Source organism: Malania oleifera, chromosome 1, assembly GCF_029873635.1.
Source record: "Malania oleifera isolate guangnan ecotype guangnan chromosome 1, ASM2987363v1, whole genome shotgun sequence".
Lineage (NCBI taxonomy): Eukaryota > Viridiplantae > Streptophyta > Magnoliopsida > Santalales > Ximeniaceae > Malania > Malania oleifera.
Window position 1 is genome coordinate 9,463,535 of NC_080417.1, and position 27,162 is coordinate 9,490,696.

A 27,162-nucleotide genomic window follows, 5' to 3' on the forward strand; every position below is an offset into this window, starting at 1 on the left:
CCTCTCCTCTGGATCTCTGGTGTGCTGCTACGCTGCGGCCCACGGTTCTCCTCACAGCTCTCACTCTCTCAATCCTCTCCTCTTCGACTCTCCTCTCAGATCTCACTCTCTCAATCCTCTCCTCTCCGGCTCTCCTTTGGTGCGCTGCTACGTGCTGCGAACTTTCCACTCATGGTCCCGGATCAAGCCACACCTCCAGCCTCCACAGTCAACACCTCCAGGCTCCAGCCTCCACAGTCCACACGGACCACACGTGACACCTCCAACTTCCACAGTTGTGTTACTCCTGTATTAATAAATATAATGCAATATTTATTTTATTTTTTTAAAGTCATTTTATATGGAATTTTTTGAAAAATTTTAAAATAAATAAATATATTTTTTAAACGGGTGACCCGTTACCCGCCCGTTTATTAAACGGACGGGCTAGGGTTGACATGTGTGTGACCCGTTTAACATCAACCCGTTTATGACCCGGCCCGTTTATGACCCGGCCCGTTGGTGACCCGCCCGAACCCGGCCCGCCCGCCCATTTTGCCACCCCTAGATGCATATACTATTTTACAACTTTTCCACCTCATACAAAACATATATGTATTTAATTTGTTATATATTAGTCCTAAAACTTATATTATTATGTTTGTTAACCTTTTTCTAAAGTTTCACAAAGAATTCCACGTTTTACTATTAATTTCCTTTATTTTTTCGAATCGAAATCGAAATTGACATAGAAATTTTCCATACTTTTAGAACTTTAAAATTTGAGTCAATATCGAAATTTAAGACCTTGCCTACTACTACTAAGTGTGGCAGTCACATTTTGGAAGAAAAAACTCTGAGAGATAACTCGATCATCTCGTACGTTATATACTTTTTACTTCTTAAAATCAAAAACTTGGCGTGACACACAAGAAAGGAATGGAATTAGTTCTTATAATTTAACTTACTTGTTATATATATATATTATTTCACTTCACTGTTAATTCATTTTATTCTACTATACTTGCTAGATTTACCACTTTGCTGAAATGCTTAAACTTTTAAGTTGTGGGCCAATAATGTATATCAAACTTTAACACTCCCGCACGTGCAGCCCGATAGCACGTTTAGAGATAAACACATAATAAATTTTTTAAATACTACTAAATAAATGCGAGCGACAAGATTAGAATTCAAGACCTCCTGATAACCTGTTCTGATACCATGTTAGATTACCACTTTACCGAAAAACTTAAACTTTTAGGTTGTCTGACAACAATGTGTATCAAGCTTTAACAATACTAAACATTGAGTCAAAACTTATAACATAAAAATCACGAGTTGTAATTAATTATTAAGGTACATCTCACAAGATAGATCATTTTTTTTTTCATGTGTGTGCACACATATATGCATTTTATATTGATTTATTTATTTTGAGGAGAATGGATAAGGAACAAAATCATGTGAAAAAATAATTTTTTTAATTATGTTTATGCAAATAATTAGGAATGTGGACGTCATTAAAACGTGATTCCTTCCACATTTTTTTTTTTCTATGTGCTATGTGATTTTGTCCATTAAAAAAAAAAGTAGAGCTAGAGTTTGTCCTTACTGAGTTCAACCAGGGGAAACTTTTAAAGAAGACGACTCACATCATTCATCAACTCGGAAAAATATATATTCGTATTAATAATAAGACAGAGACTTAATTCCAAACCAAACAAAGTTAGGCTTGTAGAAGAAGTAGCGATGCTTTTTGAGCTTTGTCTCCTTGCAAAACCTTTTGTGGTGTTTGCATTTAGGCATATAAATTCAATTGATGACACATACATATTTAAAAATCATATAAATTTCTTTTAAAAAAATTATATAAATTATATTAAAGTAAGTTCGATTTCTCGTAATTTTAAACTTAAAATCCTAAATTTGTATTTCAATTTCAATAACTTTTTGGTTTACTAAAGGTTCAAACCCGACTTGAATTATACAGTGAAAAGTAACACATTTTCCATTTCACACTTTTTTTTCCTGTCAAAATTATACTGATCGAGACCCTTTGGACACTCGACTAATCCACTGAGGTAATGGGTCTGCCCCTCTACCCTTATCTACTTAAATATTAAGGTATTATTTTAATTCATAACTTTCAAAATTCAAATATCAGCCATTTAACTAGAAGAACCTTGAGTTTACCATCTGAACCATCCTTGAAATGCCTCTTTCTACACTTCCTTAACATTCGAATGACTTGAATTATGAGCGTTGAGTAGGATGTTCCCTACAAAATATATCAATCTAAACATCGGTTTAGTTTATGATCATTAATTGACTATTATTTTATTAGAGAATCAAAAATGAACATGCATTTAGGTTTTTTATTTGTTTTAATTTTAAGATCATAACCAAATGAGTTATTATTTTTAATTTTTTATTTTAATTTTATACTTTTTCCATGGTAGTGCCAAATGGTCATGAGCTAGTGATTGGATTTAGGGATAGGTTTTTTTCTTTTTTTTTTTAAACTGCTCCGAATTTGACTCTCTCAAATTATATAAATTTTTTTATCTCGATAGCATCATTGTTTAATCAAGTCTACGACTAAATATGCACACATGTCGGAGAGAAGAGATTACAATACTTTATTCTAGTGATTCTATATATATATATATAAAGGCCAAGAATCAGCACATGCCCTTTATAGCTAGTGTATTGTGAGCATTAATAGGATACTAACATTTTATATAAGGATAAATTGAATGAGGATCGTTTGATTTGCAAAATGTCTATTCTTACTATAATAAGATAACTATTCTTAAATTTTACTATGAGAAAGTTTACTTCTTTCTTATTAAATATCAAATAAAATAAATAGGAATACATAAAGAACAATTATTATTCACATTTTTAAAATTTTTATTACTTGGTTTCAAAGAATAGTTATTTTACAAACCAAACAAGTCATATCTAGAAAAAGACTTACATATAAAAGAATCAAACCGTGAGATGTAAATGAAAACTTTAGTAAAGCAACAGATGCTTTACTAATTTCATTGTAACATATTAATATTTTTCATATAAATAGAAGTGACTTGTTTCAGAATATCAAGATAGTGTACGCCATATTTATCCCATGGAAAACCATGTTGATCATTTTCATTTGTTTTTCGCTTATTCGATAGAAAAGATTCTTAAATCATATGAGTTTGTTCTTATACTATTGCAGTAGCTTTGCAAGTTGTCATTATCAGACATGGAACATGTACTAGAGCAATTTTAGTTATATAAAGATAGTTTAGGTTTCAATATTATGGATCACTTACAAGACAAAATTGTGAGATTTATGGCTTTTTTTGTTCGGAAGAATAGCTATTTATTGAAAAAAAAAATTGCAATATAGTTTAAGTATTAAGAAAAAAGGGAATAATTATTCCTTTAACATGTAATAAGAAAGGAATAGACATTCCCATGATGAAATTTGGAAATAGCCATTCCTCGTTTATTACTTATTATGGATTCATAAAATGTTTCACAATATTATTTGTTTTGTAATAACATAATTCTTGTATAACTACTTGTAACTATTCTATTAAACTAATCTATTCATAAGAATATAAACCAAAGGTAACCTTGATGGATTAGAACAAACAATACCACATTAGAATTGGACTGAAACTATTGCATGAGCCCATGTTTCAAATGAAATGCAACAATTATTTGGCAATGTGTAATAGTCTTGGGCCCAACCCTGGTAAGGTCTTGTCGAATTAGGCACACTGATATTATGAATTTATCTTATAAAAAATAGTTGGAATCCAAATCATCCTTATCCAAGATCTCCCTAGTAAACATCTTATGTTGGACTACTCTTTCATCTGATCTTTGACATCCTCATCAGAGTGGCTTACACCTTTTTTGTAGGATCTACTCATATGATAGTACTCCTACAATGACTTTGATACCAAATGCAACGATTTTGGACCTAACTTTTTTTTCCTGTCAAAATTATACTGATCGAGACCCTTTGGACACTCGACTAATCCACTGAGGTAATGGGTCTGCCCCTCTACCCTTATCTACTTAAATATTAAGGTATTATTTTAATTCATAACTTTCAAAATTCAAATATCAGCCATTTAACTAGAAGAACCTTGAGTTTACCATCTGAACCACCTTTGAAAAGCCTCTTTCTACATTTCTTTAACATTCGAATGACTTGAATTATGAGCGTTGAGTAGGATGTTCCCTACAAAATACATCAATCTAAACATCGGTTTAGTTTATGATCATTAATTGACTATAATTTTATTAGAGAATCAAAAATGAACATGCATTTAGGTTTTTTATTTGCTTTAATTTTAAGATCATAACTAAACCAGTTATTATTTTCAATTTTTTATTTTAATTTTATACTTTTTCCACGGTAGTACCAAATGGTCATGAGCTAGTGATTGGATCTAGGGATAGTTTTTTAAAAAAAAAAAAAAAACTGCTCCAAATTTGACTCTTTCAAATTATATAATTTTTTTTATCTCAATGGCATCGTTGTTTAATCAAGTCTACAACTAAATATGCACACATGTCGGAGAGAAGAGATTACAATACTTTATTCTAGTGATTATATATATATATATAAAGGCCAAGAATCAACACGTGCCCTTTATAGCTAGTGTATTGTGAGCATTAATAGGATAGTAACATTTTATATAAGGATAAATTGAATCAGTGAATGAGGATGGTTTGATTTGCAAAATGTCTATTCTTATTATAATAAGATAACTATTCTTAAATTTACTATGAGAAAGTTTATTTCTTCCTTATTAAATGTTAAATGAAATAATTAGGAATATATATAAAGAATAATTATTATTCACATTTCTAAAATTTTTATTACTTGGTTTCAAAGAATAGTTATTTTACAAACCAAACAAGTCATATCTAAAAAAAAACTTACATATAAAAGAATCAAACCGTGAGATGTAAATGAAAACTTTAGTAAAACAACGGATGCTTTACTAATTTCATTGTAACATATTAATATTTTTCATATAAATAGAAGTGACTTGTTTCAGAATATCAAGATAGTGTACACCATATTTATCCCATGGAAAACCATGTTGATCATTTTCATTTGTTTTTCGCTTATTCGATAGAAAAGATTCTTAAATCATATGAGTTTGTTCTTATACTATTGCAGTAGCTTTGCAAGTTGTTCTTATACTAGAGCAATTTTAGTTATATAAAGATAGTCTAGGTTTCAATATTATGGATCACTTACAAGACAAAATTGTGAGATTTACGGCTTTTTTTGTTCGGAAGAATAGCTATTTATTGAAAAAAAAAATTGCAATATAGTTTAAGTATTAAGAAAAAAGGGAATAATTATTCCTTTAACATGTAATAAGAAAGGAATAGACATTCCCATGATGAAATTTGGAAATAGGCATTCCTCATTTATTACTTATTATGGATTCATAAAATGTTTCACAATATTATTTGTTTTGTAATAACATAATTCTTGTATAACTACTTGTAACTATTCTATTAAACTAATCTAGTCATAAGAATATAAACCAAAGATAACCTCGATGGATTAGAACAAACAATACCACATTAGAATTGGACTGAAACTATTGCATGAGCCCATGTTTCAAATGAAATGCAACAATTATTTGGCAATGTGTAACAGTCTTGGGCCCAACCCTGGTAAGGTCTTGTCGAATTTGGCACACTGATATTACGAATTTATCTTATAAAAAATAGTTGAAACCAAATCATCCTTATCCAAGATCTCCCTAGTAAACATCTTATGTAGGACTACTCTTTCATCTGATCTTTGACATCCTCATCAGAGTGGCTTACACCTTTTTTGTAGGATCTACTCATATGATAGTACTCCTACAATGACTTTGTTACCAAATGCAACGATTTTGGACCCAACTTTGTTTAAGTATTGTCTGCTTTTACCCGGTTCAAAATTTGATATGGGACCAAACACTACTATATGTTCTTTCATGTGCTAAGTATTCTAATCCAATTAACATTTTATGTTACCTCGAGGCTCCAACGTAGTACCGTAACTTTGTTCATGATTACAGGGCAACCAATATACAACCCATCGGACTTCAGTTCATGGCTTGATTGCATATGGTACGGTCTAGGGTTCAATTCTCTTTAAAAGATTTCTCCCAATTTTTTGAAGGGCTAAGACTTTTGAGTTGAAAATTGCTAGAAGATGCAGACCAACAAATTACCAATTCAGAACTCAACTACAACTAAATGCTGCATTTTCAAAAAATCCCTAAGAATTCCTGGAATTGAAGTTTCTTCTGAAATTAAGTCCATAATTTTTAAACTCCCATGTATTGTAGTAATAGAGCAATTGATTCTGGATCTTCCAACTGGTACACCATCATTTTCCCAGGGATTGGAGAATCCTTTTTCTTTTCTAAGCACTCCAAACAGTCTACTTAAAGCCTTCGATGTATTCCACTTCAAGAATTGGTCATGAAAATAATATGAATTATTAAAACTTGATATACATTGTTGGTCCATAACCTAATAGTTTAAGCTTTTAGATAAACTGGTAATCTAACATGATATCAGAACTCTAATTACCAAGAGGTCTTCGATTCTAGTCTTGTCGCTCACCTTTATTCCGTGGTGTTATTTATTATTTGTTTCTCTCCACGTGTTGTTTGGCTGCACGTGCGGCAAAGTGTTAAAAGTTTGATATATATTGTTGGCTCACAACCTAAGAGCTTAAACTTTTAGATAAATTGGTAATCTAACACGGATATTGGAAGCAATGTGCACAAGTGTAAAGTTTAAACACTCGTATTATTAAAACCTTTGAATGCAATTCTCTTCAAATCATCACAAGTTAACAGTGCAAATCTCACAACATGATTATCAATATGACTTGAATATATGGCAGGGAAACCCTAAAATAACAAAGTAGATACAGAAGAATGGAACACGCAGTCGGACTTATATGCCAGTAAAGCAGAGATCTCTCCTAATCCAATGGCAGAAAAAGGGTTTGATTGTATTTAAGAATCGATGGATCTGCGAGCACATCTGCGCACATTTCTGCAAGTTTATGCAGTTAAGATTTAGTCTAAACTGACTTCATTAACTTAAGAAAATAAACAAGAAATAGCAAAGGTTACAAACTTGTTATAAGCCTGAATATCTTGTTGATACAACTGAGCAGCCTCGGGATTTGCAGGACTTGCAGGATTCGGGTCAGTGAGAAGTGACTGCATTGATTTTAAATGAATTCAATCATAAACTATCTGAAAGCATGAGAAGTACTCCAAAAAAAAGGGATTTGGCCTTAGATTAATACCTGAACTGACGTCAAAATTGTAGATACATTGTGGCAGGGTGACCACGCATCCTGAATTATGTCCATACAAAGTGTGCCATCACAATAAACTGCAAAAAAAGTAAAAAATAAAAATAAAAATGGCTGTAGTTTTGAGCACTATGACAAGGAAAAAATGTTTCTAAAACATAAAATAGATATTTTAGGAAGATCTACCGAAGGGCATAGAAAGTTAAAACTTTGAACATGCCATTTGATTAGGGGAACATGCACAACCATAGTTCTCAAACAGAGACTAGATTCATGAATCAAAATTTTACTTTCAGGAATCGAGAATCAAATCAGACCGAAAGATTCAGCACAAATTTCCAAAATCGGTTTCAAACACCATGCATATATTGATATACAAAGCAAAATTGTATAGTACATTTGAATTTTGACAATAAAAGAAATCATATTTCATGCATATGCTTTCCCTCAACAATAAAAAGGTAATGAGTCGAGAAAAATTAATAGAAAAGAGAACTTTATGTTGTTTATAGGGAGGACTCCAGAGAAAAAAAAAAAATGAACTATTGGTGTTTATCAACAACTTTAAAAAATCATATTTCATGCATACTCTTTCTCTAACTAAAAAGGGGAAAAAATTAACGTAAAAAAATGATAATAATTGAACAAACTACCAAAGAAAATCAACTTAAGAACCTTAACAACACAAGTAAGACATTAGTATCACCTTCACCAATGAGTGTTCTGCCCCTTCTTCTCAATGGCAGAACACTATACTCCTCCAAGAGTGAAGAATGGTTTTGTGAAGGCAACATAAGAACTAACGTTCTATTTTCTCCTCTTTTTGGGCACAAAACTAACGTAAACAAGGAATGGAAAGTAACTGTGTAAAAAGAGAAATAAAAAAATGCTGTTTTGGGGGCTGCAAACCAGTCAGATTTGTCAGGATATGGTAGGCCTAGAATCATGTAAATCAATAGATTCGGACTGATTCATTAGATTCATGGGGTGAATCAATATATTCCACAATGGTTCAGTTGTGTTTTTTGATTCGCTAGTGGGATTTGATAAAATCAGTTCTCTTCTATTTGTTTGCATAAAGCAAAACAAATTAATTTCGTAGAAAATTCCATTTACTCATACAGTCATACCATCAGAGAGATGCCCAAGTGTGCAGAGACCCAGCCAACTTTAAGCAAAAACATGCCAAGATAAAATAGAGGGTCCTCTTGTTAGTTTCATACTTGCAAGCTAGTGCGATTTGGTTGTGCTCCCTAGTGCTATGAGCATATTTAACTCTCACACTCAGAAAATGACAGAGAAAATCATAGCATTACTAGATTAAGAGTTTTGAGTTTGAGTTTACCTTTGCCTTAGCCATCCATTTTCTCAATATACTTGTCCCATCAAATGGCTTGAATATCCTAAGTTTTCTAAAAAACATCAATTATTGTGGAGTCTGCATATGATATGTCTTAATATAATGTTCTAACTGTATGGTTTGCAATAATTTCCAGATGTGTCAGCTTGTCAGAATTAACCTTTAAAAGGCAGTGACGGCAATGGTACATAACTAATCTATTTCCCTACATAGGCCTGCCCCTAGGAAACTCAAATTTTGATTCTCATTAACTGATCTGCTAGAAGAAAGGAAGGACCACAAAAAAAGGAGACAACAATGTTGATCTTTCATTAACCACCATTGTTTACTGCAAGGAAGCCAAATTACTATCATGAATTTAACTATGGCCACAAGAGACCCAAAAAATTAATTCCATCAAATTACTCCATTTTCCACTTGATTCCACCAAAGTTTCAGCATGATTTATTACCTTTAGAGCAATATGTGTATATAGCAAAAGCTGCCCCAATTTGAGTTTCTAGAATCTATAGTAAAGAATATAGAAGGCTCAAATACATAGGAAGAGAAAACTCGGCATAAGACAACCTTGGAGCCACAAGAGCTTAAGTACAACCCAAAATCTATAAATATATAAAAGATACAAAGACAATTAAAAGTTTTTAAACATGGTGCATACACACCCAAAACTTTTGGTAACATCAATATCATCCATTGGCCTTTCGCCTATTTGACTGTCCTTGTTAAGTATTGATGATGCAAGAACTCATTTCGTGATGTCAAGCAAATGTCACCAAATAGAGGATACACATGCAACAATAAAATGTGTTTCTTAAAGTTTTAAAGTGGATGATATAGGGCATAGAGGCACATAATATCACACAAATCCAAAAACATTCGAGGTATTATAGAAGTTAATTAGCAAATCCTACTACCTCTTTTCCTCTGCTTATTGTTTTCACACTTGCTGCCAGAAAAAATTTCAATGTAAAAATTTCATGTGCTTTTAAATAAGTACGCAAAGTGAAACAAGTATCGTAATAAGAAGTTAAAGACAGGATTTCCAAAACATTTTCTCTAGATCCTAAATTTGGACTACCCAACAGACAAGTAATACTATCACAGCATCGTCAATTCACAGTAAAAGCAGTTTAACATATTACGAGAGAGAGAGAGAGAGAGAGAGAGAGAGAGAGAGAGACTGCAGCAGCCCAACAAAGCCAAACCTCTGTTTTATCATGATTCACTCAAATTTTCTCCTCAATAATCTAGTGAAGCAGAGAGAGAGAGAGAGTGCAGAAACCCAACAAAGCCAAACCTCTACTTTATCATGATTCACTCAAATTTTCTTCTCATTAATCTAGTGGCTATTCAAATTGTATTGGAAATTTTGTTGACACAAACACTGAAGCTTTGAACTTCTGAAAAAATGTTGCAAATTGCATCAAAATGGATTTGTTCCTCAAGCATGTTCCTTTCTTTTTCTTTCAGCTCCATTTGGATCAAGGATTTTGTGAGTGGAGGTAAAGGAAAAGGAATGAATAAGGAAAACCATTTTCTATGCATTAGTGCTCTTTCTTGAAAAATATCAGACATGAAAATTTATCTAAACATAATTTAAGATTAAAAAAATGAGAGGTTTGACACAAAATCAAAAATATAAATCTGTTCATTGATTAACATTACATTTTGTTTCCCTTTGTACTCTCCTTCATAATCAAACAAACATAAAAAGATTCTCTCACATCTTTTCTTTTTCTTCAACTTTTCCATGTTCCTAATGGGAAGTTCCCACTTCAATATCCAAGTACAGCCTTCCGGTTTGGTGGAAAAACCTAGAGAACTCTCACTTCATTCAGCTATTTTTATGAATTCTTCATAATATACAACAACAACAAGCCTTAAGTCCCATTAAAAATGATGAGCTACATGAACCTTTTCTGCCAATTTACCTGATCGAGAGCATTTCCTTCCTCTAACTTAGGATTTGTTAAATCCTTCCTTACTATCTCATTTTAGGTTATTTCAGGTCTATCCCTACCCCTTTTAATACCAAAAGCAGTAACTAAACTTCACAGGTGCGTTACTAGGCCTGCATTTATAAATAGTAATATTAGGATCGCAACAATAAAGACATTTTTTCTTCATTTTTTGTTTTCAATGAATGCAATCTCAGCTGAGGCTCCAGTTTTTTTTTATAATTTAACTAAGAAATACTGAAAAATAGAAATCAAAACAGAAATGTCACGTGTTTGTGTATGTGCAAAAGTGACAGCAACACAAGCAATCTAACTAAATACGTAGTTAACAAGTGAATAATATATACACATCAACAATGGAAAATAAATAAAGCAAGAATAACCATTGGGGTGAAACATTTCGGAGGTGAATCGAACACGAGGCGGCTTCTCGGGATAATTCTCGTTGAAGGTCATTCGTAAGCTGAAAACACCACCTGCAGTTTCCAACGAATGATTTAACCCAAAGAAACAAACCCAGAAAAAATTCCAAATCTTTTTTTTTTTTTTTCTAATGTCTGGAATACAGCTCGATTGGATCTGATTTACCTTCCCACGGGGTCTCGTCGGGACCAAAAATGGTGGCACTCCACACGAATAGATTATCGTCGGACTGCGGACTCGCGCTGCAACCCTAAATACAGATGAATCGGGCTCGAATTGAGTTCAAAATTTTAAATTTTAATGAAATCAAAGGCACGTCACTATCATGTTTGAATGAGCAAGCGAATGAATGAATCTCACCTCCGGAGGCTCGTTGATAATGGCCTTCAGATCGGACATAAGACGAAGCTGAGCTGAGGACGCCATGAACCAAGTTCAACAAAAAAAATTCAGATCCTCACTCAGAAATTATATGCGCGAGAGAATTTATTGCCTTGCTCAAAGCGAGAGGATATATACGAAGGAGAGCTTCGTGGAATCTGAGATGGGCTGAGACAAGAGAGAAGGAATCGAAGCTCCCTCTCTCTTTCTCTCTCATGATTTGTTTTTTCGCCATAGTAATAAAGTCGTGAGGACCATTCTTAGCCCCTGGTTTTGGTCGCCCCGCGGCGTGAGCGTGAAGGCGACAGTGTAAATGTTGAAACGACGTCGTCTTTGCATCACATTCCATGGGCTATGCAAAAAGAAAAATAACTTTATTTTTATTTTACATTTTTTTAGAAATATCACAATCTTTTTAATTTTTGTGTAATCTTATAGAAAAGCTGAAAACAAATTTTATTATTTTTAATTTTCTTAATCTAATGTTGAAAATTAAAAACTAAAGTAACGTTTCTGTAATTTTATTTTAACTAAAAATAAAAATTATTTTCCATAAATTTTTAATTTTTTTTACATCCTCTCATAATTAATACATCATAAATTCAACATAGAAAAGTCAATCACGCGTTAATTAAAAATATAAATAAAAAATAATAGTCTTTATTGCCTTCTCGGCTACATATATTTTTTCTTTCTTTGTTGCGCTGTCTTGCAATTTAGTCGATGTAACTTTTTACATCTTTAATGAAGGAATTTTTCCATTATTTACAAAAATAGTGACGCTTTTGTTTTCCTAAAAAGTTAGGGCCGGTTTAGTCTTGAAAAATATTTTTGTTTTCTAATTTTTAGTTTTTCAAAGAATTATAAAATTTGCAACTTATCTTTTAAAAATTTTTAAGATTTGCATTAAAAAAGTAGAAAGTAAAAAGTTTATCTAAATCTGTAAAATTATTTTTATTTTTATGTTTGAATTTTAAAATAATCACAAAAAATCACTTGTTTTTCTATTTTTCAAATTTTATATGAGACAATATTTATAATCATAGATTTTGAAACTTGAATTTGGATTTGTTTGTATTTAGAAGAAGCTCTATACATAATCCACACATATTACAGTTAAAAATCTAAATTTTGTGTTCTTATATATAAAGTAAGAGTTAAAAATTTATAAAAATAACAATAAAATATATACCAATTTTTATATATAAATTTGAAAATTTTAAAAATAAGATGGCATTTTTCTAATTATTTGAAAATTTATAAATGAAAAATAAAACTATTTAACAAGTAAATAATATCGATATTATTTATTATTATTCATCCGTTTCACACAAATATTGTAAAAATGAAAATTTAGCTAACTCTTTTTGTATTCTTATGAAAAATTAAAATGGAAAAATTGAAAATATTTCCACAACTTCACACTCCTTTATATTTCATTTTTCTATAACATTGGAATGGTTATTCTCCTTTAATGTTGGTATATCTCACCAATTTTTTTTTAAATAAACTTAAAATATCTTATAATGACTGCCAATTTTTTCATCAAATGAAACCAATAAAAAATTATCATTTCATTTGATAAAATGAGAATATAAAAGATCAATTATATGATAAAGGTGATATAAAATAAGCAACTTATTGATGCTTAAAAACAGATCGCGGTTTTGGAGGTCGATTAAATAGAATGTTGAAAAAGTATTCTTCTCACTTTTAATCCGTAAGAATGAAATTGAGCTCTTAGGAGGAGGTTTTAGCGGACTTAAGGGGATTTCTCTGATGTCTAAGAATGAAAGTTAGCGAATAGTTTTAAAATCAAAGTAAGAAAAATTCAAAGATACCAAATTATACAATAGGTAGTGCATTGTTTTATACAAATAAGGCATTAATACATGCTCAAAACCCAACCAATTAAGAACATGATTGAAAATTCTTGGATGTGTTTGATTTACATTACCTATTTTTTGTTAATAAGATGTTCTGTAAATTTGTTTGGTTCATATATATATATATATACATGTACTCTTTGTTTGTACATCATCCTCCTCTTTTTTTTTTTTTTTGGGTAATGATTTCTTAGTTTGACTTCATTATTATATCTAACTAATATTTCATCTTAACTATTAATGACTCATTTTGCAATATTTTTTTAAAAAAAAATTTATTCAAATAAACAAGATATTGGAGACTTACTTCTTGATATGATATATTTTAGGGAGTATTTTACGCTTAAAATTGAACATATTATGGTAATAGAATGTGCATATTTTATGTGAAAATAATGTTTTAAATTTTTTTTCTACTTTATTTAGCGATCCATAGTTGATTGAGTTGCGTGTTTGATAATAAAATACGAATAGTTTAGCTAGTGTCCATCTAGAATACTCATGGTTGCAGTTGGCTTTAATTTATTGTAGGAATTTAATAACAATATATGTTAATTTGATTAGAAGGATAGAAAGATAAATTTATGAGTGATATAAACTATTTTTTAGCGTGGACTATTGACAAGCAATCAATTAAAGAAAAGTTATTTTCGTCAATAAATTATAATGTTGGAGAATTATTTAATAATTATTACAAACTCAGGGAAAAAGTGTCATTAAATAAAATAAATAATTAAATAATTTACTTTTGTTTTAAATTTCTATCAAATAGTGGATCTACTTATATAAAATAAAAATAAATCAATTTTTTATTCAAAAAATCTCATTTATTTTCATTGTTATGTTTTTATTAATAAAAAAATTTCACTTTACTATTTATTTTATGATTAAATTATTAATTAATTGTAACTAACCTATTCCGCAAATCAAGCATACCCTAAGTTTTAATTATTGGGTTGAAACTAGAATAATGAAGAAAAAAATTTGAAATTTCCTACATTGTTTAATGCCATAAACATGAGAAAATATGCAAACTCAATGCCCAAAGTAAAACCTTATTAAACCTAAAATATTCATTTTAAGCATCCTTAAAATACATTGAGAAAATGTACAATAAAACCTTATTAAACCTAAAATACCCATTTAAAGCATCCTAAAAGCCGTGTCAAGAAATTCCCCTTAAAGACCGAATATAATACATCTAGCAAACAAGTTTTTAAATATTTTAAGAGACTATTAAAGGTGTCGATTTGAAACCTTTAAAAGTTAAAGCTGACTCTCTTCTCAACAAATTATTTTGTTCCATTACTATTCTTAATTTTTTTTTCCTCCAAATGTAACAATCTACTAATTACATTTCTTAAAACACACATTCATTTTAATCATTTTAAATATTTTAAAATACTTCAAAGTTTTTTTACCAAATATTTAAAATTTATTTTTTCTCTTAATACTAAAACATTTTTTTTTATCAATTTTCTTCTTTAAAAAAAAAAATTCTTCTTGTGACTAAACTAAAGCCTCAAGAAGTACAAAGCAAAACCCACCCAAACACAAAGATCCAAAGTTCGTACACCCTGGAAGACCTCCTCCACTTGGCCTTGATTCTCCACAATCCCCCCCTTCCAGAATTATTTTCCAATCCAACTCATGAGCCTTTTTCATTTAGATCAAGGTTGGCCATCAAAATGTTCTTTCTTCAGTCTATTTTAGCGTTCATCTTTCTTGAACTTGCATTAAAGCATATCTTATCTCTAGAACAAAAAGTCATCTTGCACTTACCAACGTCAATTTGATACCTTAAATTTAAATTTGTGCAAAATTTCGACAAAACATAATTCAAGTTTTGCTTATCCATAAGGTGTGTTTCTATCAGTTCTATAGGTGGATCCAAATTTCTACATGTGAGTTGGTTTCAAAGGATAAAGTAGTTCCACTAGATTGGATTGAACAACACTCAGCTGGCATATTCCATGAAACCATGTTTAGATGGTTATCTATAAAAAGAGATTTAAAGGACCAAAATTCTCAATATAGCCAAGAGGATAAGGAGGGGTCCTGGGAAATGGGAATCCTTATCCAAACAAGAAAGAATGTGAGTGGGTGCAAGTGTTTAAAAGCATGAAAGAGGCAACTCAAAAGCTGGGAGCCATATGGAAATGGATTCTGATTCTCTTCTTCAAGTATTTTGCAAGCACTGAAATTCCTCCATCCTGAGGCAATGAAAAACATGATATACATGTCACAGACCCAAAGCAATAAATCCCAAAGCCCCAAAAAATATCGCACGAATCTTATGAGACTTCCACTGTTACTGTCAACAGACAGTAACTGGGGCTCCAGGGATCATTCACACACACCACAGAGACTCTAAAGCCTCTAGTAAAGGGAAAAAAAATCAAGAGAAACATCTACCATTATGAATACTTAAAGCCTTCCTCTAAACACGGAAGCTGGACGTAGGACTAGCAAGTCACCATGCAGCACAGGCAAAAATCAGAATGTTCCGGGGGTCCAAGAGAATCTCAGCCATAAGCCCATATATTTGGAATCTGGCTCTAAAACCTGCATTAAGGTCACTTTACCGTGAACATCAAAGCCTCATTCAGTTGAGGGAAAAATATCTATCGTCATTCTTAAATTCATACTCTAAACACAAGCTGGACATAAGACTACCCGATTATGCGATGCAACACAGGCAAAACACAGGCAAAAATCAGAATAATTTGGGGGTCCAAGCATCGATGCTATAAGCCCATATATTTGGAATCTAGCTCTAAGACCTGCATTAAGGTCACCTTACCCTGAACATAAGCCTCATTCAGTTAAGGGGAAAAAAAATCTAGTGTCATTCTTGAAGCCTTCCTCTAAACACAGAAGCTGGACATAGGACTACGAGTTCACACGATGCAACAGAGGCAAAAATCAGAATGTTTTGAGGGTCCAAGTATCTCAGCTATAAGCCCATATATTTAAAATCTAGCTCTGAGACCTGAATTAAGGTCACCTTACCCTGCTAGAAATGATACTTGTAGGCATCAGAATGGAAGCTCAAACAGAAAATGCAGTGAGGTCACATATGGATGACAGGGATAAAGAGAATGACTGTCGAAGCTTACAGGGGAATCAAGAGGGATATAAAAATTTAAAGAAAAACCTTAATAAAAACTCTGGCCTCACAGAGAGGAACTCTGTATGCTTGATTGGATACTAAGAAAAATATAAGAAAAAGAATCATATGAACGAGAAAATACTACAAAGGTTTCACTTAAGTGGGGTCTCAAAATACCAAAAGTCGCCTTGTTGACAATAAGTGAGACATGCAAAAGCAAAATGAAAACTTCTGCATCGTAAACTAGACTAACTATTGAGAAGTCTTCATGAATCACTACAAGAAGGGCATTGGAAGTATACATAACTTTGACAACAGTGAAACATTTTATGGTTCCTACTACATAGAGTGCAAAAAATTTTCTAACATTCATGAATCAATTACCAGGCACAGCTGAGGCACCCAAGAATTAGTGCAAGGCCAAGAAGAATCCCATTTTCAGGTAAGTATGGTGAAGGGATTTCTAAGAAATAAATAATAAACAAAATAGTCCTAAGGCCACAATGTAAATGACAATTTGACAACATCACGAAACAATGATTGGGATCCACTTCAGAATGCTTCAGATTCAGAAATTAGTCCCAGTGCACCCCAAGCTTATCCATCAGAGTGCATGAACACACTAGGAACCTATGAGTTCAACATAAAAATCTAGTACCATATGGTACCCCTGGAGGGTTTGGACACCATCTACAATCCTTATCCCACTCCCATATCTACCTATCAAGAAGCAAAAGAGAAAAATCGAGCTGGAAATTATTACGGCATATCTACCAAATGCTTTTGTGTGACACTGATATAATAGAACTTTAGCCCTTGAAGATCAAAACGACAATGGTTATCTTCTTCATAAGCGTACAGAGTAGAATACATCTCAGAAGTAGAAGTGAACAGAAATTAATTCAACAAGACCTTCAAAATATTGTCAAAGATGCAGTGCATTTTTATTATCCAAAAAATGATTCAATAGATGTGAAAATTCTCAATAAAAATACAAAAAATGGAAGGGGAAATGCATTTGTCCATCAAATGCAGGCGATCAAATTCACATTACTCTGATGCTCAAAACAGCAGATCCAACAGGATGAAATTTGAAAGTAGCTAGTGGAAGAGTATGAAAAGTCTACAAGAACCCTGAGCCAAGGTATGCAAGTGCAGCCCTCAACTTGCTGTGTCAAATGCCTCAAAATAAAGATGAGGGAAATTTCTAGCAAAAATTTTTAAATATAAAGGACATCCCAGTGCAAAAAGGGCAGCCTGGTGCACAAAGCTCCAGCGTATGCGGGATACAGCCATACAAGGAAGGGGCAACCGCGATGGGTATATAGCATGCAGCCTTACTTGCATTTTTGCAAGAGACTTTCCACGCCTCACTACTAATGTAAAAACAAATGACTAAAAATTACTCCATTATCAAGAGGCTAGGATTGAGTCCTGGTACCTCGACACAAAGAAAAAACAATAACTAAATTCGCCAGCTAAGCTTCAGAAACAAGGAAATTGTAATTCTAAACAAAAATAGTTTCCCACTGATGCTTTGCAGGAAAATCACAGGTACGTAGAGTAACAGCTCATTAGCTTTTGGGTTGTGTGTCTGGGCACATGGGCATTTTACGCATGTTCTAATTGCAGTGTGAAACTTTATCTCCCCCCAGACACAAAAACATAGAGCCACTGGAAGAAGATTGGAAGTTCCATAACTGATTTCTGGAGAGTCTCTGTTGGACAAAGAAGAAGATTCAGCAAATTTTGGTTGATGATATTGCAGATTGATTGCAGAGCTAAAGATAAATAGCCCTGTGCATAAGAGAGAAAGAGCAGCAGACATGGAGAAGAAGAACAAGTGACGAACTGAGCGAGGAAGAGAAGTATACAGATGAAGAGAGAAATGAGAAAGATAAATGCCTTCTTGAGAGGGAGAGGCAGATTTTTGTTCTGTTGGGAGAGAGGGGGGGGGGGGGGGGGGATTAGGCGTACAGTCAAGGGAAGGCTTCGGGTTGAAGTGCACTGAGAAAAATAACAGTTTTGAAAATACAGCAGCATGTAGATAGTGCTATTCTTCCAGTGATGCATCCCATGAAGAAAATCCCCATGATGAATAGTATCACCCAATTCTAAATGCCACATCCATGAAATATCAACCAGAAACCCACCACATGTGATGGTGTAGAACTTCTATATATGAAAGTTATAGATTTTTTACTAAATTGGAATGGGTTTAGATATAATTGTAGATAACATGTCAATTTTTGGAATGGTGAGCTACTTACATCAATGGCACATGGTGCAGTTGGTAAATGAATTGACATTAGAGGCAAAGAGGCAACATTCGTGTGCTGGAGCCTGCAGGCAGTGGGGAATGGTTTGGTATGAGTTAGGTGGTTTGGAAGTAGATAGATGTAAGCACAAGTGGCAGGGTGAAAGACTGTCATTAGTGAGCACTGTAATTATGGTAGATACTTCATGCAAAGTTGGTGGTGGTCATGGTAAGAATGATGTCACTGTTCAAGGATAATAACACACCGAAGTAGCTGACTTGTCAATGTGGAAGATACATTGTCTTAAGACTGTTAGTAAGGCAATCAACTTGAAGATAGGTTCAATTCCTTGTTTCTTGCAATTTGTAAGAATTAAATGTCCATAGCTTTCTAAGATCTATGGGACATTAATATTAATTGATCTTAGCTTAAAGAACACCCAAATTATAGATATGTCCAAAGTTTTTTTCTAGAAAAACTTTTTATCAGCAAAGAGAAATTTCATCCCATGTACAAACAAGAAAATAGAGAGCAACCAAAAAGATGGATCAACAGCATCCAAGAGATCAAAAATTAAATATGTATCAAACATGTACTGGCCACTCAACCAGGTCAAAAGAGTAGTAAGCCATCTATGCCAAGTTCTCATGATCCACATATGTAAAGCAGATACCCAAAAGTTCTCCTACCCCCCATCAGCTTTGGTTTGCATAAATGTAGGTGGAATCATATGCTGGCCAGAATGCTATTTTCCTCATTCTACATGAGACATAGGTTTCAGAAAGAAAGAAACAGAACAGGGAAACTCAGCCAATAAAAGGCCTCAACAAACCGCCTTTTAGATAAAACTCAAAGAACCAATAAGATAACCATGTAAAGAAGCAACTCTCCACAGAAGTAAAAACCCATGCAAAACATAGATTTTGAAAGAAAATTCTCAAACCTAGAATAGGGAGCTTTAACCTTCAAAATCCTTCAGTTCTAAAAACACAAATATACACCAAAAAGAATTAGTGTTTGTGTTGTGTAAGAGTGTGTTGTGTATGTTCAAATTTTTCTGAACAGATTTGGACTAAATAAACAACAACAACAACAAAACCAGGCCTTAAGTCCCACTAGGTGCGGTCAGCTATATGAATCATTTTCCGCCAATTTATGTGATCATGGACCATTTCTTTTGAAAAATTTTGAGCTATTAAATCCTTCTTCACTATCTCATTTCAAGTTATTTTAGGTCTACCCTTACCCTTTCTACTACCCCCCACAGTAACTAATTCGCACTTCCTCACTGGCGCACTATGTGGCCTACATTGCAAGTGTCCAAACCATCTGAGTCGTCTCTCCCTTATCTTATCTTCTATAAGTGTTACAACTAACTTATCGTCAATATGTTCATTCCTTAATTTATCTTTCAGTGTTATACCACTTATCCATCTCATCGTTCTCATTTCGTCAATTTTTACATTTTAGATATTTTGTTTCTTCGTCACCGAACATTCTGATCCATATAACATAACTGGTCTTATAGTTGTCCTATAAAACATCCCTTTTTAATTTTAAGGGTATTCTATGATCACAAAGCACATTTGAAGCGCTTCTTCATTTTACCCAAACTGCTTTAACTCTATGCATCACATCATCTTCAATTTCTCCTTCAACTTGCATGATAGATCCAAGGTATCGAAATCAACAAATTCTATTTATTTCTTCATTATCAAGTTTAACTTTATCTCCAATATTCTTTCGACCATTACTGAAATTACATTTCATATATTCTATCTTATTTCTACTTATCCTAAAGTCTCTATATTCCAAAACTTTTTTCCGTAATTCTAACTTAACCTCTACTTTACCCCTAGTTTTATCAATCAATACAATATCATCTGCAAACAACATACACCAAGGAACCTCATTTTGAATGTTCTTAGTCAGTTAGTCCATCACTAAAGCAAAAAGATAAGGACTCAAAGCAAATCCTTGATGTATACCTATAGTAATTGAAAATTCTCTAGTTTCTCCACCTATAGTCCTTACACTAGTCATTACTCCATCGTACATATCATTAATGGCATCAGTGTACCTACTACATACACCTTTTTTTTTTTTTTTTTTCTAAAACCCACATAAAACTTCCCGAGACACCCTATCATATGCTTTCGAAAAATTAAATTTGAATATATTTTTCTGGGGAAAAAAAAAACAGATAATGTGTATGGCAATAGCGAGGGAAGGCAATGGTGGTATAATGGTGGGCAGTGACAATAGCGGGGATGAATAGAGATGGTCAACGATGGTAGTGTCTGGTGGAAGGTGGCCGTAGATGTTGATTATTGGCAACAAAGGGTTGTGGTGGTGGGTGGTGGTAGGCAGCAGGGTTTGTGGTGCTTGGTAGCAATGGGAGGTTGGGAAGACCAATGGCAAGCAGAGGTAATTGGTGGCAATAAGGTGGTGTGAGCAGTGACCAATGGTGGTCGGTGGTGCATCATGGTGGTTGGTGACAATGGCAACAAAGCATGGTGGTGGGAGGCAGTGAAATGGGATAACAAAGGGTTGGGAGTTTTGGATTGGATCTGAATTCAAAGAAAACGTCAAATCTTATAGAATCCTAAAAGGGAGGTGTTTTCAAGATTATTCTGAGAACAGTAATGCAAAAACGACTAAAGAAATGCATTTTCTTTGTATTTCCCGTATCCCTTGTTTTCAAGAAAACTATATGTGAAAACGTAACCCAACAAGCCCAACTTTCCAATTCTAAATGAGACATAGGTTTTAAAAGGAAAAGAAACAAGGCAACTCAGCCAATACAAGGCTTACAAAAAGGGCAGCCCAATGTACAAAGCTCCCGCATATGTGGGATCCGGGGAAGGGGCGGACCATAATGGGCCTATAGTACGCAGTATTACCTTGTATTTTGCAAAAGGCTGTTTCCACGCCTCGAACCCGTGACCTCTAAGTCACACGGTGACAACCTTACTGTTGTGCCTAAGCTCCCCTTCAATACAAGGCCTACAATAAACCACTTTTACGATAACACACAAAGAATAAAAAAATAACCAAGTAAAGAAGCCAACTTTCCCCAAAAGTAAACGCCCATGCAAACATGTAGTTCAAAATAAAATTCTCAAATATAGAATATGGAGCCTTAACCTTCAAAATACTTCAATTGTAGACATGGATAATACACCAAAAAGCATAGGAGTGAGAATATTTAGAAAACTAAGATTTGTGGGGCGAGATTGGATTGAATAATATTGTACTGAATTACCTATGATAATTACCCTATCGGTGAGCCATCTACAAGGGACGGGATAAGGACATGAGTGGAGTTTTGTTTTCTGTTTTGGTTTTTATGCCTTTTGCCTTTGGTCTACCTTAGTGCTGGTGTGTTGAGTTGGGGGTGGCTACCTCTAGCCCATGCACACAGGCTAGGAAGTTTGCCACCAAAAAAAAAAAGTACCTCTCCTTCACTTTTTTTGTCACACTAAACAACATGGGCTAGGAGTGGCTTAGCCAAGCCTGTAATTGACAAGGAGAGCGTCATGGTTTTCATGAGGAGTTGCCAGATCAAAAGAATGGTTTGAGTGATGGAGGCTCCAAAGGAATCTTTAAGCTGCCATGGCTAGCCACTAAGGCCCATGAAACAAAAAGCACACTAAAATGCCATCTTCCAACTTTTAGACACTAAAAACACTAACCCAAACCCAAACAACAAAAAAAAATTATCAAAGATCAGAACTTTAATAATGCTAACTGAAATGAAATTCCTCGAACCTCGCTAAGCACCATCAAAAATTCAAAATACTTAAAACCAGTTGAAGCTAGTTTCCATAAAACCAATATATCCTTAAACTTGACATAACCTCTAGAGGCAGTCTTTCATTCGAAACCCATGCCAACACCCTTACTTGAAACCTGTACAATACCCCATTTTCACACTCCAATAGCATAACTTATATGGATATGTTTTCAGTAACACCCAAAAAATATTAGACAAAAGATTAAAATAGGCATGTTCTCTAATCTGCAAATAACAAAACCCATTTTAGAAGAAGTTCTATTTTCATAGGACATTTCTAGAATGCAATTAACTCACAATCCATTTTCATTTGTTTGATTCAATCAATCAATTGAATTGATAAATATCACTCTAAGACACAACAATCCAAAAGCATTCATATTTAGTTCATTCAAACAAAAAAATGAGAAAGTTGCAAGCAATCCAACATTCAATCCTGTATGAAATCCTAAAAAATAAGCCATGCAAAATATAAATCCAACAAAGCAGAGACTAAAATGGATGTATGCTCAGGTTATTCCAGTTACAAAATAACAACATATGTCTGTGTCCAGACCAAGAGAAAGACAATAACTTACAGTGATAGCAGTTAAATTTTGTTCGAAACATCAAAGTAACCATCTTGCAAAATTGAGTGAAAAGTACCCATGGAAAATTCTCAAAAGGCATGTACAAAGGTAACATTACAGAAACCTGGAATTCTATAATGAGCAGCTCTAGCTCGCAGGCTTGTTCTCATATATCACATAGTCCAAATACCATATAGCCATGTGTTCTTGACTTCTTGTATCACATATTCATTACAGCATTGGCAATCATTTTAGCCAATCAATGTTGCGCCCATTGTATACTCTTAATGTCAATCCCTTCCTTCACCATCTCATAAAGCGGACTCATTTCTCTCAACTTCACCACCTGCTGTACCGTGAGCTCCACAGCCCGATCAATTTCTGCCTCAGTTGTAAACCTCCCAATCCCAAACCTAATTGAAGTGTGAGCCATGTCCTCATCCACCCCCAAAGCCCTCAACACATACGAGGGCTCCAAGCTTGCACTTGTACAAGCGCTCCCGCTCGACACTGCCACCTCCTTCAACCCCATGAGCAAACTTTCCCCTTCCACATACGCAAAAGACAAGTTCAAATTCCCAGCATATCGCTTCTCCATGCTTCCATTCACCACCACTCCATCAATCTTAGCCTTCATCCCATTTAGCAACCGCTCCTGCAATGCCGAAATTCTCATCTTATCATACTCCATCTCCTGTGCAGCCAGCTCACAGGCAGCACCCATTCCCACTACCAACGGAGTGGGTACTGTGCCACTACGAATCCCTCTCTCCTGCCCACCCCCACTCATTTGGGGCTCAACCCTAATCCTCGGCCTCCGCCGAATATACAAAGCCCCAACCCCTTTCGGTCCGTAAATCTTATGGCCACTCAACGACATCAAGCTAACATTCATCTTCTCCACATCAACGGGAATCTTCCCCAACGCCTGCGCTGCATCAGTATGAAAAGGAATATTAAAATCCCTACAAATTTTCCCAATTTCCTCAACCGGCTGAATCACCCCAATCTCGTTATTCACCGCCATGACGGAGACGAGCCCCGTGTCAGGCCTGATGGCCGAGCGAAGGCGATCGAGGTCGACGAGCCCATCAGAATCCACGGGAAGATAGGTGACATCGAAACCCTCTTGCTGAAGGTGCCTGCAAGAATCGAGAACGCACTTGTGCTCCGTCTGGGTGGTGATAACGTGACGCTTCTTGTCCTTGTAGAAGTGCATGACGCCTTTGACGGAGATGTTGTTCGACTCTGTGGCGCCGGAGGTGAAGATTATCTCTTTGGGAGAGGCGTTGATGAGAGAGGCCACCTGAGCTCGAGCTTTCTCGACGGCGAGGTCGGACTCCCAGCCATAGAGGTGAGTGCGTGAGTGGGGGTTGCCGAAGCGGGAGAGGTAGAAGGGAAGCATGGCGTCCAAAACCCTAGGGTCCACAGGCGAAGTGGCCTGCACATCCAAGTACAAAGGTCTGCCGGAGATTTTGACCCCTTTCAATGAAATTCCATCCACCTCCTCGTAAGCATCGGTGGCCGTGGGCTGCGGAGCAACAGCCGCTGCCGCCGTAGAGAGTTGACGGAGACGTAAAGGCACAACGGTGGTGCGGCGGAGCGCAGAGGCGATGAGCTTAGAGGCCATTTTCGACTGCGAAAACGCGATATTGTGGCAAAAGTGGCTATAGGCAATTTAAAAGGAGCTTTTTCCTATTAGAAAAATAATACACTATTTAAAAAATTATTTTTCAGAATAACTCTAACGCAATATGTTCATATGGCAATTAAAAGGCTAACTTTGCTGCATGCAAAGGATCGAGAGGTCTGTGACATAAATCCTAAAAACTCACAATAAATGATTGACTTTACTTTCTTTTTTTTCAACTTTTTCATCTATGTTTTGCATGAAAATGGCAGCAGGCAGATTTCCTAGGAACCAAAAACTCTTTTTATAATTGAAATTACTTGAAAAGACACACGCATGTATTTCTTTTCTTTTTTCTTTTTTTTTTTTTATCAAAACACATGCATGTATTTTTTTTTTTTTTTTATTATGCACCGGATATCCACGTGTCCGTGTTACGGTCCACGTGACTAATTTTGCGTCCCTTGAAATTGATTCCACAACTCCAAAGGGAGGGTAAATTCAGGAGTCTAGGGGCGGAAACGAGTCCAAGAGGGTTTGAACACCTGATCTCGTGAAAGGTACTCCTGCAACCCGCACTACCACCTAAACCACACCCTAGGGGTACACGCATGTATTCTTACATGTATGCCTGCCAATTTTACAATCTGAGTTTCAAAAATAAAATATTTTTTTACAATTTATAACTTACAATTTTCCTTTTAAAAAAAAATGTCAATATTTATCATTTAATTTGGAAGACTCTTAAAAAATTAGAATTTTACTTCTTAAAATTTAAAATAGAAATTCAAGATTTCACGTATCTTTTAATGTAGAAAAAATAATTTAAAATAAAAATTTAATTCCAAAATTCTGCACATTAATTTGAGAGTGAAAGTAATACTTTTGTTATAAAAAGCAATTTTTACTTACTGAAAGTAAGTAATTATATTTTAAGCACAGGGGCACTATCATTCAATTTTATAATTTTATTTTTGAAATGTGAGTTTTGATATTTTAGTTATGTTTTTTCTTGTAATTTAATAATATTTTTATCTATATACTCTTATTTTTTCATATAAAATTGTGTCATTATATTGATACAATCGACATAAATCGACTTGATTCTCTAGGAATTAATATGATGTTCACACTACTTATTAATTATATATACACACACACACACACATATGATGTTCACACTACTTATTAATTATACACACACACACACACAGACACATATTTATATATCATCGTTCTCGAAATGTTTTTAATTTTTTGTTAATTTTAATTCTAAAAATCCTTCAATTACTTTGTTTCTTTCATTTTATTTATTTTTACAATATTCATTTTATAAATCTCCATGTCCCCCAAGTATGAAAAATACAAGGAAAAAATGTCATCATTTGTCATTTAATTTGAAAAAATCATGAAAAAATAAAAATAACTTTTAAAAGAAAATGCCAAATTGCTAACTAGTCAAAAACATTAATTTGAAAGTGTTAGTTGCATATATATATATATATATATATATATATATATATATATATGTGTGTGTGTGTGTGTGTGTGTGTGTGTGTGTGTGTGTGTGTGTGTGCGCGTGCGCGCGCGCGCATGTGTGTGGCTATGTGGAAGGATGATTAATATTCTTTTTAAGGAAAATTATAAGTTATAAATTGTAAAAAATTATTTTATTTTTGGAACTTAGATTGTAAAACTAGCACGCATACATGTAAGAGTACATGTGTGTGAAACGGACGTCGTTGACGGTAGGCGGATACCCGGGTCGTACCCAAAAAAAAAAAAAAGAGTACATGTGTGTGTCTTTTCAAGTAATTCAAGGGCCGACTCTTCCTTTAGACGGGTGTGGTGCTCGCCTTTGGGGCCCCCAAATTTTTTTTAATATAATAATATATTTTTGGGGCCCCAAATTTTTTTTAATTAAATAATGTTAATATTATTTATTATGCTCTCTTCTCATACATTAACTTTTCAACTAACAAATAAATGAAATTGTACTTTAATATGTAAAATAAATGCAATTTAATTCCTTTTTTTTCAAATTTCATTGATTTTCCAACTAACAACTTTATTATATTTCTAATTATCTATTACTCTCATCTCTCTCTCTTAGTCTCTCTAAAAAAATCTTTCCATCTCTCACACTCTCTAACTCTCATCTTTCGGTCTCTCTATGACTTTTGTTCTGTTTTTTGTGTTCATCATTTTCGGACCTCCAATTTTCTATAATTTTCATCAACCCTAATTTTGATTTCAATGTTTGTACATTATTTTTCTATTATTTTCACTCTAAATTTTTTTTTTTTTCTATTTTTTCTTAGATTTTGGAAGTTTTGAGGTTAGAGCGTTGTATTCGGCAAAAATCTGATATCTCTAAAGTCTCGCTCACCGATCGATTTGCAATAATAATAATAGTCAGGTTATATTGTTTCAATCTATTATTTTTATAG

General features: G+C 33.8%; 2 protein-coding genes across 2 annotated transcripts; both read right to left on the reverse strand.

Annotated features, from left to right (window-relative positions):
* Nucleotides 1–6,800: 6,800 nt before the first annotated feature.
* LOC131162384 (ubiquitin-conjugating enzyme E2 1-like) lies at nt 6,801–11,772 on the reverse strand. The gene is made up of 6 exons (XM_058118812.1): nt 11,441–11,772; nt 11,246–11,330; nt 11,041–11,133; nt 7,331–7,419; nt 7,156–7,241; nt 6,801–7,071 (listed from the first exon to the last, which is right to left on the reverse strand). The coding sequence occupies exons 1-6, from the start codon at nt 11,504–11,506 to the stop codon at nt 7,032–7,034; spliced, it is 459 nt and encodes a 152-aa protein (XP_057974795.1). The 5' UTR covers nt 11,507–11,772; the 3' UTR covers nt 6,801–7,031.
* An 11,231-nt stretch (nt 11,773–23,003) lies between these two features.
* On the reverse strand, nt 23,004–24,902 carry LOC131162388 (cysteine desulfurase, mitochondrial). Its single transcript, XM_058118825.1, has one exon. The coding sequence runs from the start codon at nt 24,710–24,712 to the stop codon at nt 23,342–23,344; it is 1,371 nt and encodes a 456-aa protein (XP_057974808.1). The 5' UTR covers nt 24,713–24,902; the 3' UTR covers nt 23,004–23,341.
* Between the last annotated feature and the right edge of the window lie 2,260 nt (nt 24,903–27,162).